The sequence below is a fragment of the Lissotriton vulgaris genome, chromosome 4_1 (assembly GCF_964263255.1).
Source record: "Lissotriton vulgaris chromosome 4_1, aLisVul1.2, whole genome shotgun sequence".
Taxonomy (NCBI): Eukaryota; Metazoa; Chordata; class Amphibia; order Caudata; family Salamandridae; genus Lissotriton; species Lissotriton vulgaris.
In genome coordinates this window covers 521,357,781-521,377,866 of record NC_141691.1, presented here as the reverse complement: position 1 = coordinate 521,377,866, position 20,086 = coordinate 521,357,781, and the positions used below count along the sequence as shown (strand labels likewise).

At 49.9% G+C, this 20,086-nt stretch overlaps 1 protein-coding gene across 1 annotated transcript in view; it reads left to right on the top strand.

Moving 5' to 3' along the window:
* LOC147721184 (TRPM8 channel-associated factor homolog) overlaps positions 1 to 20,086 on the top strand; it is a 376,336-nt gene that overhangs the window by 254,500 nt on the left and 101,750 nt on the right. The window contains 1 exon segment of the mRNA XM_086964671.1: positions 7,181 to 7,518. Coding sequence (XP_086820797.1) covers positions 7,181 to 7,518 — 338 coding nt within the window.

The window sequence follows — 20,086 nt, the reverse complement described above, 5'->3', positions numbered from 1 at the left end:
CCCGGAAGCTTGTTTCCTTTCCAGTAAAATAATTTGCTTGGTAGTTTGGTCTGCCCTGTTCCCATGATGCACTTGGCCAGGGACAGACTAATTTGCATGTAGCCAGGTTCTGAGCTGGGATGGTGCAGTGAGCTAAAAAACGGTGATGGATCAAGCCCTGATCTGTTGACTGGGTACGAGTGTTCTGCTCAATTCAGATACTCTGTCCACCCCCTTTTCTGAATCGTTTTGTCCACCACAAGCGTGGGAGGGTATGCTCAGATGTGAGTCCCTTTCTCACTGCACCATCAGGATTCAAGCAAGCCGGGCCGAAGACGGCTGTAATGCCAGAAACCGGTCCCCGGAAGCTTGTTTCCTTTCCAGTAAAAGAATTGGCTTGGTAGTTTGGTCGGCCCTGTTCCCATGATGCACTGGTCCAGGGACAGACTAATTTGCATGTAGCCAGGTTCTGAGCTAGGATGGTGCAGTGAGCTAAAAAACGGTGATGGAGTAAACCCTGATCTGTTGACTGGGTACGAGTGTTCTGCTTAATTCCGATACTCTGTCCATCACCACCCCCTTTTCTGAATCGTTTTGTCCACCACAAGCGTGGAAGGGTATGCTCAGATGTGAGTCCCTTGCTCACTGCACCATCAGGATTCAAGCAAGCCGGGCCGAAGACGGCTGTAATGCCAGAAACCGGTCCTGGGAAGCTTGTTTCCTTTCCAGTAAAAGAATAGGCTTGGTAATTTGGTCTGCCCTGTTCCCATGATGCACTGGGCCAGGGACAGACTAATTTGCATGTAGCCAGGTTCTGAGCTGGGATGGTGCAGTGAGCTAAAAAACGGTGATGGATCAAGCCCTGATCTGTTGACTGGGTACGAGTGTTCTGCTTAATTCAGATACTCTGTCCATCACCACCCCCTTTTCTGAATCGTTTTGTTCACCACAAGCGTGGAAGGGTATGCTCAGATGTGAGTACCTTGCTCACTGCACCATCAGGATTCAAGCAAGCCGGGCCGAAGTCGGCTGTAATGCCAGAAACCGGTCCCCGGAAGCTTGTTTCCTTTCCTGTAAAAGAATTGTCTTCGTAGTTTGGTCTGCCCTGTTCCCATGATGCACTGGGCCAGGGACAGACTAATTTGCATGTAGCCAGGTTCTGAGCTGGGATGGTGCAGTGAGCTAAAAAACGGTGATGGATCAAGCCCTGATCGGTTGACTGGGTATGAGTGTTCTGCTTAATTCAGATACTCTGTCCATCAACACCCCCTTTTCTTAATCATTTTGTCCACCACAAGCTTGGAAGGGTATGCTCAGATGTGAGTCCCTTGCTCACTGCACCATCAGGATTCAAGCAAGCCAGGCCGAAGACGGCTGTAATGCCAGAAACCGGACCCCGGAAGTTTGTTTCCTTTCCAGTAAAAGAATTGGCTTGGTAGTTTGGTCTGAGCTGTTCCCATGATGCACTGGGCCAGGGACTGACTAATTTTCATGTAGCCAGGTTCTGAGCTGGGATGGTGCAGTGAGCTAAAAAACTGTGATGGATCAAGCCCTGATCTGTTGACTGGGTATGAGTGTTCTGCTTAATTCAGATACTCTGTCCATCACCACCCCCTTTTCTGAATCGTTTTGTCCACCATAAGTGTGGAAGGGTATGCTCAGATGTGAGTCCCTTGCTCACTGCACCATCAGGATTCAAGCAAGCCGGGCCGAAGACGGCTGTAATGCCAGAAACCGGTCCCCGAAAGCTTGTTTCCTTTCCAGTAAAAGAATTTGCTTGGTAGTTTGGTCTGCCCTGTTCCCATGATGCACTGGGCCAGGGACAGACTAATTTGCATGTAGCCAGGTTCTGAGTTGGGATGGTGCAGTGAGCTAAAAAACGGTGATGGATCAAGCCCTGATCTGTTGACTGGGTACGAGTGTTCTGCTTAATTCAGATACTCTGTCCATCACCACCCCCTTTTCTGAATCGTTTTGTCCACCACAAGCGTGGAAGGGTATGATCAGATGTGAGTCCCTTGCTCACTGCACCATCAGGATTCAAGCAAGCCGGGCCGAAGACGGCTGTAATGCCAGAAACCGGTCCCCGGAAGCTTGTTTCCTTTCCAGTAAAAGAATTGGCTTGGTAGTTTGGTCTGCCCTGTTCCCATGATGCACTGGGCCAGGGATAGACTAATTTGCATGTAGCCAGGTTCTGAGCTGGGATGGTGCAGTGAGCTAAAAAACGGTGATGGATCAAGCCCTGATCTGTTGACTGGGTATGAGTGTTCTGCTTAATTCAGATACTCTGTTCATCACCAGCCCCTTTTCTGAATCGTTTTGTCCACCACAAGCATGGAAGGGTATGCTCAGATGTGAGTCCCTTGCTCACTGCACCATCAGGATTCAAGCAAGCCGGGCCGAAGATGGCTGTAATGCCAGAAACCGGTCCCCAGAAGCTTGTTTCCTTTCCAGTAAAAGAATTGGCTTGGTAGTTTGGTCTGCCTGTTCCCATGATGAACTGGGCCAGGGACAGACTAATTTGCATGTAGCCAGGTTCTGAGCTGGGATGGTGCAGTGAGCTAAAAAACGGTGATGGATCAATCCCTGATCTGTTGACTGGGTACGAGTGTTCTGCTTAATTCAGATACTCTGTCCATCACCACCCCCTTTTCTGAATCCATAGGAGACTAGGCAGTAGCTCGGTCACCATCTGCTGGCATTGACGGAGTGGCCCGGAAAGTGAACCTTTTTCCCTAATTGGTGTGGATTGCAGCAAAGCAGGCCTTGTCCAGGGAGGCGGGGGCCTCGGCTGCAACACAGTCGGCAACCTGGGCCGTAACAAGTGGGCAGGGCCCGGGCAGGCCAACCAGATAAATAAATATACAGTAGCCATGGGGCATGAGAAGGGTGCGGTTGGTAGAGACACGCATGAGGAGCAGCTCGACCAGGGCACAGATCTGACTTTGAAAGATATTATGAGGGAGATCTGTGAACGGAAGGGAACCTTGGAACCAAAACTGGACTCTGCGCCGAAGAGGTAAACCTCCTGCGAGCTGACTTTCGCAAAATGAGAGAAGGTGGCCACGGCTGAAGCGAATATTGGGGGTGTTCAAGCCAAAATGAAACGAATCAGGCTGACATCTACGCCCGGCTCGAAGATCATGAAGGGAGGGCCCGCCGCAACAACATCCGGGTAGTGGGGGTGCCAGATGGAATGGAAGGCCCTGCCGTGGATCTCTTCCTGGAGGGCTTGATCCTGAATCATTTCAAGCCCAAACATCTGTTGCAGTTCTTCTCCATAATGTGGACTCACAGAGCCCTGGGGGGAGGCCCGACCGGGGGGCCCCCCATGCACCATCATTGCCCGCATTCTAAATTTTAGGGACTGAGATGCCATACTACAGGCTGCACCGATGCACGGAGATCTCAGGTACGAGAACGACACAATCTTTTTTTTCCTGACTTTACGCTGCAGGTACAATGCCAGCGACGTTCCTTCAACAGAGTGAAACGAGCCCTTTGGGAACAGGGAGTGAATATATGAAGCTCTTTACAGCCCGACTTAAAATCCTGGACTATGGAAAGGCATATTTCTTTGATAAACCGGAGGAGTCGAGCGACTGGCTGGAGGGCTGGCGCACCGTTAGCCACAAGGGCGGAGGTCGGAGATCGGCGGCTGCTCAGAGTGGTGATGAGTCGGGCATGGAGGCCGAAACCTTGCCCAGTGGTTAGAGGCACTGCTGAGAGACAGATGAGTAACCACTGCAACACTCTCAGGGGGGCCAAGACTTTACTGGTGCTCTGGGGGGGGGGAATGGGATTTGGGGAGCAGAGGGGGAATCTCTGATGCTGCAGAGACTGTGTGACTTGAGGGATGCACTCCTGCCGGCGAGGCCATAAAAATGCGTAAATTTGATATTTGCCTAATAGAGGTGACCATGGCACTGCAGGGAGAACTTAACATGTGCTGGTCTGGCGAGGCATGGTTGTGGGTCTTCGGATCCCAGTTAGCAGACTGATGTTCCTTCAGGTTGAAAGCTAGTCCACGACCTCTCACAAATTGGTTTTTGGGAGTTTAAAGAGCGACAGGCACTCTGCAAGTTTGGGTGGTGGGAGGTTGGGGGCTCACCAGGCAGGGATACCGGGAGCGGGGCGTTTGGATTGTTTTTTGTTTTTGTTTGCAGGGGGGACGCTTGAGGACTACACATCCAACAGAAGTCGTGAGTTCACATGGAGTACGAGGCGGGGGTGCAGGAGGGCCCGTTGTCATTAGCTTGTCACAAGGCTTATGGGTGAACCAACTATGATGAAGATTTGGTCCTGGAATGTAAACGGGCTGGGCAATAAGATCAAGCGCACGCTGGTGATATAACACCTGAAGAGGCACTCTCCTGACGTCGTTCTCATTCAGGAATCGCACTTGTGGGGCAACAGCTGTAAAGCCCTAGATCGCTTTGGGTACACAATGGTAGCAGACTCTTGGTTCACGTCAGGATCACGGGAGTGGGTATTCTGGTGCGCAAAGAGCTACCCCTAGTGCTCACGGGCACTTGGTCAGACAAGGAGGGGTGTCTTGCAGCGGCTGCAGGTAAGTGGAAGGGGCGCGTACTGATATTTGGGTCCTGCTATGTATCGCCGGGGCTCCACTCGGTGATACTCAGCTCTGTTCACTTATTACAGACCTCCCCGTAGGCATACTGCTTCATGGAGACAACACCAACACAGTAATGAACCCTGAAATGGACAGGTCAGACCTCGATCAAGCACAAAGGGGGAACAGGGCTTAGCAGGCTTCGCAAGGGCACTGGGCTTGGTGGATTTATGGCGGGTGCACAACGCTGCTCTGCAACAATACATCTTCTACTCGGCTAGGCATGGTTATTTCCCTAGGATTGATCATCTGTTCACTCACACAGACAGAGTAGGTGACTACTCTACGGCCCATCATATGGCTAGGGGGATATCGGATCATGCGCCAGTATGTGTCACTCTCAAAGCAGATTAATTAACAGGGCGGCCTTCCCGCGGATAGATGCGAGGAGACTGTGTGATCCAACAGTGGGTGACAAACTGAGGGAGTGGTCCGAACTTTACTTTAAAGAGAACAGGGGGACAGCCCAATCGACCATCACACTGTGGGAAGCCTACAAGGCGGTGTTGTGGGGACAGGCGCAGGCGATAACAGAGGCCAAAAAGAAGGAAGATGTAGGCAGCTTGAGCAGGAGATCAGCCAGATGGAGGGCGAGGCAGCGTTGCTGACCAGTGTGGAGGTGCGACACCGGCTGGCGTTGAAACAGCGGTGGCTTCGGGCCCTGGCGGACGGTGAGGCATGGGCGTATGCGCTGCCCACCCTGCATTGCCTCTATGATGTTAGGGATAAGGCTCTCAAACTCCTGGCAAAATAAATGAAAGAAAAAAACGGTAATGATCAGTGCATTTTGTTACATGAGATACGGCTCGAGTAGAGTACCATTGCGCCTCTGTAGTTAAGGCCGACATAACACTCAATAGCAGAGTTCTCATTGTGATGGCGAACTGATAACAAAGAGACAATCAGTGTGGTTTACAAGCACTCTCACTTGACTGTGCACTGCACTCATTGTGAAATATGATCCATCTATGCAGGTTCTCAGGTTATCTATACGAATTATTACAAAACAGGTCAACCACAGTCCAGAACCAACAGCTTTTTTTCGGCCCTCTTGTGTGACTACATTCCACAATGGAACTTTTCCACGTAATGGTATAGCATACAGCAAACACCCTTCCCTCTGAAATTAACAGGGATTGAGCAGTTGTAACTTCCATCTCGTATATAAATGCAGAATAGTTTAATCAAAATGACCATACTGGAGCAAGGCAAAAATCTACGCAGGACAATATTCAAAGAACAAACCATGATGTTTTTTTTCAAAATTAAGAACCATCATAGAAAACAAAAACCTCTATCAATATAATTCATAATAAGCGAGAAGTTTCAATAAAAGGGCAATCACCAGAAATAAATCAATAGGTAGAATCAAAAAATATTCTAAGTACAAAATCAAAAATCAGTCTGACATAGAGACTGTTGGTATGGAAACAAGGAAAGGTCTGGCACACAACCCCAGAATAGGCACTTTTTATAGGTTTAGAGGAGTAGAAGACCACGCTCCTCGTATGGCGTGTAGTTGCAACATGAACTAAACTAAAAAAGTTAGATGACATAAACTAATCAATATCATGAAAATTGTGTTACATAAAACAGCTATTCTAAAGACTGCCTAAACATTAAATAATTAATTATCTCATTTACCCTACATGCAGGGAAAAGGACATTTCACTGTTAAACAATAAAACATTTAAATGACTAAACAAAGTTGTGACTGCAAACAGAAACAGCCTTGATTATTTGCAACACTACAGGAACAACTTAGACATGAAGCATAAGTTAGATCCAATTCGTAAACTTCACCACAGAATGAATCCTATTTTGACTGTCCCATGAAAAATAAACACAGGAGAAAACATGCACATAGGAAACTTTCCTCGTAACTTTTAAAGCCACGTTGTCTTTAGCCATCATTGTAGGCAAAGAAAGTCCCGGGGATTTTATTTTGCAGCCTTGTTATGCTAACTTAATTACAAGCAAACTAACAATGATTATAAATAATAAATCTGTTCTAACACCACCACTAAATCTGGCATCATCTTGTAAGTGGCTCTTGTGTGTCTTGTATTGAATTATTATCAAATGTGTTGCTTGTAAACTTTATATGGAAGGGTACATCTTTCAATCATGAGGTTTTTTAAATTAAGTTAATAAAACTCAGCGTACATGTAGTTTCTTACTCAAGAATAGTGAAGCAGTGGAGTACATCTGTTTTTCAAATCCAAAAACTTGTGGCACATACGTATACAGCAGTGATAGGTGTGACAGTTGGTCCTGCCAGGGTGAGGCTTCCACCAACGCTGAGTTTGCTGATGTATTTTTCTATCCAAATACGGTGTCAGTGGAAAATATTCATTGACGCCAAAGGGTTTCCAAAGTAGACAATAGACTGCGTCTGTTAAACCACAATTCACACATGTTGTGAACGAAATCTGTGTGAATTTGAACCACAGGGTCAGTACCAATAGGAACTCCTAATTTGTAATGTTTTCTTTTGCTTTCTCTCAAAATTGTCCCAGTGTACTTGTAAATGTTTTACAAAGATCTCGCACGTTTGTCTTTTTTTAGGTTGGATGCATTCTGGATATCCAATAATGTGTCATGTGCAGTCTGCTAAAAGTCTGGTTGATGCCAAATCAATGTTATCAAAGGGCATATGGGGGCCCATCCATGAGCTAGGACACAACCAACAGCGCACTGAATGGCAAATCATGCCTCACACCTTCGAAGCCATGTGTAATATGTGGACAGTGTATGTGCATGAGAAGGTGCTGAATATCAGCAGGAACAAGGCTCACCCAAACCTCCAAGACGAAGCGAGAAGAGCCAGAACAATACGCTATCTAGAGAACGGATCAAGGCTGGAGAACTGGCATGAGGCGACCTGCCTGGAGACCTACCTGCAGGTGATGTTACAGCCATTAATGACCAATCAAGAAATAACATTCTTCTTGTAGATATCACTCTCCATGCTTGCTTTTTGCCTCATACTTTCTGCTTTTAATTTCGCACTGCTACACCATTCAATTATGTCATTCCAGGCCCTGAATTACATTGTTTAGAGTTTATTTACTCTAAAGAAGGTTTACAACCTTTTTATCTAACCATGATGCTGCCTTTCCAGACTCACACAAATATTCTTTAGTATGTGCCCTTGGTGTGGTCTTTCCACAAAAGTTTTGCTTTCCCCCCTCTTTTTTGCTGAAATTGTTTTTGTTGTCCAAATGACTCTCTGCACTTCACCACTGCTAACCAGTGCTACAGTGCTCACTCTTCCAAACAATGTAAAATTGGCTTACACACAATTGCCACATTTAATGTACGTATAAGTCCCTAGTAAAATGGTGCATGTACCCAGGACCTGTAAATGTAAACACTATCAGTGGGTTTGCAGCAATTATTGTGCCACCCACTTAAATAGCTTGTTAAAACAAATCTCAGGAATACCATTGCACCATGGGTGTCATTTTAAACTGCCCTTTTCGACCTGGCAAAATAAACCTTTTGCCATGCCTAAATCTTGGTTTTTAATGCATATAAGGTACTACTAGAGTATGCCCTAAACGGTTGACATGTTGTTTTTAAAAAAAAAATTATTTGTGTTTTATACAGCATAAACTTGACCCATTAGGGTATCAGAGCGCTTTCCAGGATTCACAAGATGTATACAAGAGACTTCGAGGGGGATGGTGGATTTATTTGGGATAAACACAGGAAAATAAATTTTACGAGAAACAGATGGTCACAGATCCCAGGGTGGGGTGCCCGGAGGTGCCGGGTGGATGGCAACAGGATAGGCCCAATGAGAGGTAGTGGTCGGAAGTAAATGGAAGCAGGACAAGGTCGCTGAGGTGACTTCAAGTCAATAGTTAGGAGAGGAATTTGCCCATTAGGAAATTTTTGTCATCCTTTTTAAAGCGTACCAGAGATGGCGTTCTTCAAATGCCGGGCGGGAGTGAATTCCAAATTCTTGGTGCGGCCCCAGGAAAAGGCCTGATTGTATGTTTATTTTTAGCAAGTGTGCTGGTTGGACCAAAAGGACTCTGGCGGAACAGGAGTTTCTGGCTCCTCCGGATATCACAAGTTTTTGGGCAAGAAATGCCAGAGAGTTTGAGTATAGGGTCTTGTATGTGATACATGCCAATTTAAGTTGGATTCTGGCCTCAAGAGGAAGCCAGTTCAGAATTTCCAGGTTTGGAGGAATATGGTTGAATTTCCTTGAGCCTGTTAGTAGTCTGGTGGCCACATTGAGACATGATTTCAGTGGGGCTAGGAGGTCTTGGGTAAACCTGAGAGGGTAGAGCAGCCATATTCGAGTCTAGAGATGACAAGTGCCTGGACTGCGATTTTTAGAACGGGAGTGTCAAGGAAAGGTTTCAGTTTCCTAAGGTAGCTCAGGTGAAATCTGGCTGGTTTGGCCATCGAGTTGATGTGGTCATGCATGTTCAAACTTCAGTCAAAAGTTACACCAAGGGATTTGGTAGAGTCCACTATGGTCGGTGGCAGTTTAACGCTGTGATGGCCTTGATCCATTCCTGAATGTCAGGGTTGGTATTTGGTGGGGAGTGTGAGAAGTTGGCCTGATATATGATGTTTCCAATTCTGGAACCACCTTGTATCAGTCCAAACAATCCCTTATGGTGCCTGGTTGTAAGTCAACCTTATTGGACAAGCTATCTTAAGGGTAGCATAGACTAAGCAACCTTAAAGGCTTAACTCAAGAGGTCGTGTTAAGCGAGCTGTTTTACCAATCACAGTCCTGTAATATCAAATGAAAGGACACCACACAAGTATATATTATAAAAATATATGTATTTATTTCTAAAATAATCCCCAGTACTCTTTATGAGCAAAGGGGCACAAGCGTTAAATCAAAAGCACAGTATAACGTACAAAGTTGCACAATTATGGATGAGGCCGGGTGGCCACTCAAACCATATATTAAAAAAGTGGTATAAGAGATACCAATCGATTAGTGGTTAGGCCTAGGGCCTAGGGAATCGCTGGGAGCAGTCGGGACTAGCAATGCTGAAGTCGGGAAAAGCCCGCAGGATTCGGGTGCAGCGCTTAAAGCGCGGCTTGCACCAATGCAATGTCAATGGTGCGTAAAAGTTACACAAATAGAGTTTAAGGATACTTCCGCTGAACCTAGCAGGACCAAACTTTAGACACAGACCCTAGAGGTGTGTACCAGTGTGGGAACACCGGTGTTGCAATGTTACCTCACCCACAGGAAGCGGGTGCATAGGGTCGAAGTGGCGTCGGGTTTTGTCACGCAGGTTCTTGGTGCTTGAAGCTGAAGATCCTGCAGGCGATGTGAAGGAGAAGTGTCCGGTGTGATCCAAGGGTGGATCAGAGTCGTAAAGTACCTGAAAGCAGAGGGGACAGAGTCTGGGTCACTCAGCAGTGACCAGGGTGGAACCAGGACGGAACGAGGCAATGTCGGGCGCAATCCGGTGGTTGTTGAGGAGCTTCTCTCCACTGTCACGTGGGCTCTGGGGCATCTGCGACATCCAGGAGCAGGTCACGATCTGTCCCACGCAGGCTCTCACAGTCGGCGCAGTCGGCTTCAATATTGGAGCAAACAACACTTGGCAAGAGCAATCCATGCAGGACCGGAAGATTGCTTCTCTCTCGGACCAGGAGGTTCAGAGCGGGTGCTCCTTTTCAGAGGAGCTGGAGCAAGTCTGGAGCAACCAGAATCGCAAGTCGGTTTTAGGTTTTCATCGGCACAGGGGCCACAAGCCAGCTGGCAAGTGACCGGGCCAACGCAATGAGCCAAAGAAAGCAGACGGGCCCCACGCAGCACTCGTCGAGTGTAGAGGGGTGAGCTTCGGTGTAAGAGTGGCTCATGGTTGGGGCTTCACAAACCCTGGTGTACAGCTTCAAGGGTCACTCGTGGGCTGCACGGTCAGCGTCTCGTGGTCTTTTCAAGATGGCGTGCCCCACGCTTCCGGTCACCTCCACGGGTCTCAGCTCTGCAGGGACTGTGGATCGGGCTGTAGGAAGGCAGGCAAGCTTAATCTCGTTGATCTCTGTTGTTCGAGGTCCGGCGGGAACTGCAACAAAGCTGACGTCGAGGTGCTGGATGGTGCCTGTTTGCACAGGGTGGTCACTCCTTGACCACAAGTGAGATTTTTCAGTCTTATACGTTGAGTAGGATGTCGAAGGGTCCAGAGTTTCGTTGCAAATGTTTCATCAGGATAATCTGAGTGCGTTGGCACTGCTCCCATTCTTATACCAATCTAGGGGGCTGGATTACCTGCTAGGTCCCCTCCTATGGGTGGGACCCAGGAAGGGGGTGGATACACCCCTTTCCTTTGATCCAGGCCGCACTGGGACTGGGGCTGGTGTGCCCCAGAACCGGTTTGGCCGGATTATGCAAGGGGCAGCCTTGTGCTCCCCAGGCAGTGTCTGGTTTCTTTCAAACCTCCCTGCTACAATCCACTATCTACTGTCTGGGGTGGTGTGACACCTCCCTGTGACAGGAAACCCTTTTTCCAGGCCTCCTCCACTGAGTTTCGGTCGGCAGCAGGAGGTCAGACTTGTGTCTGTGGCAGAAGCATCCATTTTGTGGATCTGAGGCCTTTTAAAAATCAACCGCGTTTCAGTAAAGTAACATGTCTTCCCCCTCTAGAGGGGTGGAATGCTATCCCCGTTGACAGAACTGTTGAGGGGATAGTATTCCAAATCGTATGACACCTTACACAACATGTTTTGATAAAGCCAAACCAAAGTTGCTATATAACCACGAGGATTATAATGCACTTAATAGTATATGGTATGGCATTATACCGGATCAGCTTAGGGAGTTGTTCCCGACAGCAGCAGACAGGCTCAGCTCATGCCAGAGCTCCATCTCAAATTATACCACACACTCCAGGATTGATAAGGCCTTCCATAGGAGTGGCTCACAGGTTTATATGAGTCCAGATATAGGTTTAGATATAGGTATACTATATCTAAGCAAGGGGTGATTACACCCACTTGCCCCAGCTGAGTGATCAGCCAGTTGTGTCAATTTAAGAAACAGCCAGGGGTGGCAAAAGCTATGCTTCAGCCCCTGGTAGGCCTTGGTGGCACCTATGCCCTGAGCACCTATAGTGCATGGTACAGGGGCTGACAAAGAGTCCATTTCCAATTGTGGTATGTACCTATAGCACATGTATTACGAATTTAGAGAGAGAACAGCAGGCTGGGGGTCTGATTAGCAGGCCCACAGCCTCAGTAAATCGAAAACCAGTGAAGCAAAAAGCAAAAATTGGAGTGGCCATAGGATAGCAGACCCTACTCTCCTACACAACCCCCCACCCCAAATGCAGGGACATTAAACTTAACCTTGACCAGATAAGTCTTCATGTTCTAAGTGGAAGTACCTGGAGAGACCATCTGCATTACCATGGTCAGTCCCTGGGCGGTGCTCCAATGTAAAGTCCATCCCCTGTAGGGTAATGGACCGCCTGAGCAGTTTGGGATTTTCACCCTTCATCTGATTTAGCCACAAGAGGGGCTTATGGTCTGTCTGAATTAGGAAGTGAGTACCAAACAAGTATGGCCTCAACTTCTTCAGGGCCCAAACCACAGCAAAGGCCTCCCTCTCAATAGCTGACCAATGTTTCTCCCTGGGGGTCAGCCTTCTGCTAATAAAAGCAATGGGCTGGTCTTGCCTATCTTGATTAAGTTGTGAAAGCACAGCTCCCACCCCAACTCAGAAGCATCTGTCTGTACAATGAACTGTTTGGAGTAGTCAGGACTCTTCAGGATAGGTGCAGAGCACAAGGCCTTCTTCAGGTCATCAAATGCCTTTTGACAGCTAACTGTCCACTGAACCTTTTTGGGCATCTTCTTGGATGTCAAGTCATTCAATGGTGTCACAATGGACCCATAGTTTTTCACAAATTTTCCGTAATACCCAGTCTGCACAGAATAAAGAACTTAAGGAAGATATTGAACGCTTGGAAAATTATTCACGTCGGAATAATTTGAGAATCCTGAATGTGCCAGAATCTCTGGAGGGGGCAGATATCAAGGGGTTTGTCATCGCTCTGCTGAAGGGGACAGTCTTGAAAGATATGCCAGAGGTGGACCTGTTGCATGACATACAGAGAGTACACCGTGACCCCTTCAAGAGAAATCTTACAAAGCAGAAACCCAGAAAAATTCTGGTTAATTTTCTGACATACTCCATAAAAGAACAGATTCTCTCCACTGCACTAAAAGTAGGTTCCATTCACTTCAACAGCTCAAACCCCTTTACTTTTTATATAAGATCTGACATTTCACATATCACTGCAGCAAGGCAGTGGGAGTTGGGGAAAAGACTAGAGGAGTTAAATAGCTTAGGAGCTAAGGCACAGCTGAAGTTTCCGGCACAGCTGAGAGTAATGTGGAACAACCATATGCACCTGATTAAGTCTGGGGAGGAAGCTGATGCCCTTAGAGCCAAGATCAGAGACAGAAAATAGGGGCAGGGAGCAAAATAGATTCAGATAGACTAACTGGGTCTGTTACTTAAATAATGTGTAATTAGTCGCTCCCCACGCTCCCTTGGCCCTGGAACGAGTACTGGTATCGTTAGCTGCTTGCATTGATTCCATACAGTGCTGCTTGCATTGATTTCATACAGCGCTCTTGCACAGAACTGTTACCTTTGTAATTTGCTGCCTGAATACTGGTTTCGCATTCTGCACATATTGAAATAACATCGCGCTTCTGCACGCAACTCGTTTCTGCAATTACTTGTGAGCTGCTTGTCATTTGTTTACATAGCGCTTCTGGCCGGACCCACCATTGGTCTGTAATTGTGAGGAAATAGCTCTGCCTTTACTTCGACTGTGCCCCGGTTTCATTTTGACTCTGTTAGCCACCATTTTGTTGTTGTTGTCATCTCTCCTGGCCCGCCTCTACCTCCCCGCGACCGCCTCCCAGCTGACCCTCCCACCCACGAATATCAGACTCGCCTCCTCCCTTGTGCAGCTGTGACCGCCTGGACTCGCTCCTGCACGGTCGCTCCCCACGCTCCCTTGGCCGTGGAACGAGTACTGGTATCGTTAGCTGATTGCATTGATTCCATACAGCTCTGCTTGCATTGATTTCTTACAGCGCTCTTGCACAGAACTGTTACCTTTGTAATTTGCTGCCTGAATACTGGTTTCGCATTCTGCACATATTGAAATAACATCGCGCTTCTGCACGCAACTCGTTTCTGCAATTACTTGTGAGCTGCTTGTCATTTGTTTACATAGCGCTTCTGGCCGGACCCACCATTGGTCTGTAATTGTGTGGAAATAGCTCTGCCTTTACTTCGACTGTGCCCCAGTTTCGTTTTGACTCTGTTAGCCACCATTTTGTTGTTGTTGTCATCTCTCCTGGCCCGCCTCTACCTCCCCGCGACCGCCTCCCAGCTGACCCTCCCACCCACGAATAGCAGACTCGCCTCCTCCCTTGTGCAGCTGTGACCGCCTGGACTCGCTCCTGCACGGTCGCTCCCCACGCTCCCTTGGCCCTGGAACGAGTACTGGTATCGTTAGCTGCTTGCATTGATTCCATACAGCGCTGCTTGCATTGATTTCATACAGCGCTCTTGCACAGAACTGTTACCTTTGTAATTTGCTGCCTGAATACTGGTTTCGCATTCTGCACATATTGAAATAACATTGTCCTTCTGCACGCAACTCGTTTCTGCAATTACTTGTGAGCTGCTTGTCATTTATTTACATAGCGCTTCTGGCCGGACCCACCATTGGTCTGTAATTGTGTGGAAATAGCTCTGCCTTTACTTCGACTGTGCCCCAGTTTCGTTTTGACTCTGTTAGCCACCATTTTGTTGTTGTTGTCATCTCTCCTGGCCCGCCTCTACCTCCCCGCGACCGCCTCCCAGCGGACCCTCCCACGCTCCGCCCCCTCCACTATCCATTTAAGGCAGATGTCCCAACGCGCAGCGTCCACGCGCTGCGGCCGCGCCGAAGGTGCGCCAAAGGTAAGCCCGTCTACGCCCGTCCGTGCCTGGACCGCGCCCAGCGCCTATCCCCCTGGTCCTGCCACTCCCAACCCTCCAGATTCACATATGATGCCGCTACTCTCCTCGCCCTCAACCCCGGACGTTCACCATTATGCTGCGAAGCTACTCCAGGACGTACTCACGGCCCATTCGCCTGCCTCTCGTGCAAATTCAACTGCTACAGGACCCTCACCAAACCCACCGCCTCCACACACAGCTCCGACTCTAACCACCTGAAGTGCATCCTGCTTAACACCCGCTCGGTCCACAGACACGCAACTGAACTCTGGGACCTACTCGACACTGCGTCACCGGACATCGCCTTCCTCACAGAAACATGGATGAACACATCATCAGCACCCAACATCGCCATAGCCATACCGGACGCTTACAAGATTATCCGAAAAGACCGCATCAACCAAACTGGAGGAGGCATCGCCATCATCCACAGGAACACCATCAAAGTCATGACCAGCTCCGACGATAATCTTGCAACCGCCGAACATCTCCAATTCCAGATCCACACCGACCCCAGGACCACACTTAGAGGCACCCTCATCTACAGGCCTCCAGGTACCCGCACTCAATTCAGCGATGATATCACGGACTTCGTCAGCCCACATGCCCTCGCCTCCGAGAACTACATCCTGTTAGGAGACCTCAACTACCACCTTGAAAACAAACACGACAGCAACACCACCACCCTTCTGGACAACCTGGCCAATCTCGGACTCAAACAACTTGTTGACACCCCCACCCACACAGCCGGACACACGCTTGACCCTATCTTCACCTCCAGCAAGCACATCTCCTTCGATCGCACCACAGCGCTCCACTGGACGGATCACAGCTGTGTTCACTTCAGCTACAAAACCACCCTGACCCACAACCGGCCACAACCTATTCTTCTGAGAAACTGGAACAAAATCACCTCCGACCAACTCCTCTCATCACTCAACCAAAACCCTCCCACCCTCTCAATGGACCCAAACCAAGCTGCCACCAATCTCAGGCAATGGATTACCCACAGTGCTGACGAATTAGCACCCCTGAAAAGCACCAGATGAAATCAGCCAGCAAAAAGGCTCCCTGGTTCAATGATGAACTTAAAAAATCCAAGAAGCTATGCCGCACCCTGGAGAAGATATGGAGAAAAAACCCAACCCCCGACAACATGGCCTCCCTCAAGACAGCCACCCGCAAACACCACCAACTGATTCGATCCGCCAAGAAATCAGCATTCAAGGATCGTCTCAACAACAACACTCACAACAGCAAGGAACTCTTCAACATCGTCAAAGAATTCACCAACTTCACCGCAGCTTCTAACGACATCACTCCCTCCCAAGACCTCTGCGACGCGTTATCCTCCTTCTTCTACAACAAAATTGCCGACATCCACAACAGCTCCGAGAATACTCCCAGCGATCAACCCTCCCCACCCCCCTCAGATCCTATTCCGCCAACTAACAACCTTAGCGCCTGGAACCCAATCACCACTGAAGACACCATTCGCCTTATGAACTCAATCCACTCTGGCTCGCCTACCGACCCCTGCCCCCACCACATCTTCAACAAAGCCGACTCCATCATCGCACCCCATCTCCGTGATGTCATCAACTGCTCGTTCAACTCTGCCACCTTTCCATAAAGCTGGAAACACGCCGAACTCAGCACCCTTCTGAAGAAACCCACAGCAGACCCCTCTGAACTTAAAAACTACCGACCCATATCCCTCCTCCCATTCCCGGCCAAAGTCATCGAGAAAGCCGTCAACAGCCAGCTTGCCGCCTTCCTCGAAGCCAACAACTCCCTTGATCCATCTCAATCCGGGTTTCGAGCCAAACACAGCACCGAAACCGCCCTCATTGCAGCGACCGACGACATCCGAACACTCCTGGACAACGGAGAAACAGTGGCCCTCATCCTACTCGACCTATCCGCCGCTTTCGACACAGTCTGCCACAGCACCCTTATACATCGCCTCAACAACATTACCTCCTCGTCCTGGTCTCCCCGTCCCATTCCTGATACATGAGCAGCTAGTCTGCTCTACAGAACCCCTACCTAGCTGAGCTGTTGGCACTTCCCCCTAGGATGACGTCACCATCACGTGACTACAAAAGGGGGAAGTGCCGGAAGAATCATCATGTTTTTTCTTTTCTGCAGTCTACGACCGCGTTCCTGGCTGTGCTGTTTGGAGGCTTCCTGTGTCCTGGTGAGTCTCCTGGCTGTTTTCTTTTGTTTTTGCGGCGGCCTGCTCTAGCGGCCGCCTGTGTTTAATGCGCTGCCGTTTCCCCCGCGCTGGCTCCGTTTTGGGGCTTCTTTCTTTCACGCGGCTCGCGTTAGCAGCCGGCTCTGTTTGGGGGCACTACTTTACACCCGGCTCGCGTTAGCGGGCGTTTTTGTTGTTTGTGCTTCATGATGCTCACCTGGCTTAGGTTGGTCTGCTCCAGCGGCCGTTCCTGCGCCTTCTCCGGTCCTTTTTTCGCCCTGCTCTAGCGGGCAGGGGCTTTTCTGTGGAGTTTGGTGTCCTGCATCTTTTTAAGGGGCGATTTTGGCGGCTGGCTGGGCTTTTTTATGCCGGCCTGGTTTTTTTCTCCTCCCACAGGTGTTCAGGTCCTCGGCTATATCTGGGGTCCTAGTTGGGATGTTTTTTGTCCTTGCTTATGCCTGTTGGGAGTGTTGTTTGGACTTTTTGCTTCCGCTATGGATTCGGATGCTTCTTCTTCTGCAGCTCCTCTTGATGCCCTGCGCCTCATTATTAATGAGGCTGTGGCTGCTGCTTTCCTGGCTAGGGACGCGGATGGGCCTCCTCTCAAGGTGCCTCGTGTGTCTTTAGATCCACAAGATGCTCCTGAGGATGACGTTGATCCTGGTGAGGATGAGGGTGTCCGTGGTCGTTTTGTTCAGGGTGCTGAGCTCGCTGACCTGTTTGCCCATGTGAGGTCCAACTTGGGTTTTTCTCCTCCTGCGGATGCTGTTGTTGAGGATGACTTTTTTACGCAGTATGTCCAGCCTGCTCCGGATACTTTGCCTTTGCATGGTGCAGTGCGCAATGTGCTGTCTCACGAATGGAAGGAGGTGGACAAGTCTACTTTTCCTTGTTTCCTGTCCAGACGTTACCCTCTTGAGGGTTTTGCTGATGAGTTCCCTCAGTCTGTGAAAGTGGACAATTAGATGGCTGGCCTTTCCTCTCAGGGTTTGGTTGTTTCTGAAGACGCCCTTCCTGCGGACGCTGTGGATAAGCGTGTTGAAGGGGCTGTGAAGCGTTCCTATGCTGCTTCTAATTTCTCTGTCCGGGCGACTGCGTATTCCAACTATATGGTTCAGTCGCTCCTTAAGGACTTCCAGTCTCTGTCTGTTCTGCTGAACGACGGCGAGGATGCCACTCCTCTTCTTTCTTTGATGGAGATGCAGGTGCGTTACCTGTCGGACATTTCCTTCGACAATTTGGGGGCGGCGGCCGCCGCTTCTGGTGCTTCCATTGCTGCCCGGCGTCATATTTGGATGCGTTCCTGGAAGGCGGACTCTTCACAGAAGTCGGTCCTACTTAAGTTGCCTTTTGAAGGTTCTAAGGTGTTCGGCCCTCAGCTGGATGCCTGGTCAGGCAGTCCGCGGAGAACCGCAAGCTGGTGGCTCCGGTCCGTCCTCCTGCTCGGGGGCGTGGATTTGGTTATCGTCGCGCTTTTGGGCCTCCTGCTCGTGGCGCTTCTCAGCCCTTTCGAGGCAGGGGTCGTGGCCGGGGGGCCCCTGGAGCTACCAAACCCCGGGCCGCAGACGGTGTTGCCACCCCCGCTTCCTCCTCTTCACAATGACTGTCTGCCTTTGCCCGTTGGTGGTCGACTCCAGTGCTTCAGCGCCCAGTGGTTGTCGGTTCCGGATGCCTGGGCGGTTCAGACTGTTTCGAAGGGTTGCCGGATAGAGTTTTCCTCTCCTCCTCCTCCGGGTTTTGTTTGGACTCCGCTGCCCCGTCTTCCTTTGCGAAGAGTGTCTTTGTTGGCAGGTGTTCAACTCCTGTTGGAGAAAAATGCTATTGTGGAGGTTCCACCGCTGGAAAGGGGCGAGGGTTGCTACTCAATCCTCTTTCTGGTTTCCAAGAAGGACACTTCGGATCTTCGTCCTGTTCTGGATCTGAAGCGTGTCAACCGCTTTGTCGTCCATCGACCTTTCAAGATGGTGACCCTCCAGTCCATCCTTCCTCTGGTCCTTCCGGGTGGCTTCCTGGCGTCCCTGGATTTGATGGATGCATACCTGCATGTTCCTGACCATCCTGCCGACCAGCGTTTTCTGCGCTTTGCTGTGGAGACCCATCACTACCAGTTCCGGGTGCTGCCTTTCGGCCTGTCCTCTGCGCCCAGGGTGTTCACCAAGCTCCTGGCCCCTCTGGTGGGTATTCTTCATTCCAGGGGGCTGCTGGTGTTTCCATATCTGGATGACTGGTTGATTGTCTCTCCCTCTTTTTCGCAGGCTCTGTCGGATGTGGCCCAGGTGTGTCATCTGCTGGGTTCCTTTGGCTTCCTTATCAACCACCGGAAGTCCTCCCTGATGCCCTCTCAGTCCCTGAAGTTCCTGGGGGCTTTCTTCCGGATGGACCTGGGCATGGTGTTCCTCTCCCAGGAGTGCCAGTTGACTTTGTTTCGCCACCTTTCTTGGCTTCTTTCCCAGTCGAAGGTGTCTGCCCGTCTCTGGTTGCGGAGTCAGGGGGAGATGGCGTCCACTCTGCATCTCCTTCCTTGGGCCAGGCTTCATCTGTACCCCCTGTTGCATCATGTCCTGTCTCACTGGGATCCCGCCTCCTTGGACTACGAGACTCTGATCCCTGTCACTCCAGGGATTCGGGCGGATCTACAGTGGTGGTTGTCTCCTCTCTCCCTTTCCGGGGGGTTCGATCTCCTTCCCCGTCAGTCTGTGGTCGTGTTGTCCACGGATGCGAGTGCATTGGGATGGGGGGCTGTTCTGGGTTCTTCCAAGGGTCAGGGTCGGTGGTCCCGATTCGAGTCCCTACAGTCCTCGGACTGGAAGGAGTTGCGAGCGGTCTGGCTTGCTCTCCTTTGGTTCGCTCCTCTCCTTCGGGGTCGGGCGGTCTCTGTGCAGACAGACAATCAGGTGGTTCGCTCCTATGTGAATCACCTGGGGGGCATGTGTCATTCTCTCTTTCTCCTGTCCCGGGAGATCGGCCTTTGGGCCGAGTCGAATCTGTTGTCTCTGACGGCGGTCTATCTTCCGGGGAAGGCGAATGGGCCTGCGGATACTTTGAGCAGGGTGTTCCCCTCCTCGGTGTCCCTCTGTCTGTCCCCGGATCTGTTCGGGCAGATTGTCCTCCGGTTCCACCTTCCTTGGATGGATCTTTTTGCCTCTGAGGATTCCGCCCTTCTTCCTCTGTTTTGCAGCATCATTCCGTCTCCATTGGCTTGGGCGACCGATGCTTTCTCGATTCCTTGGTCGGGGGGTCTGCTGTTTGCCTTCCCTCC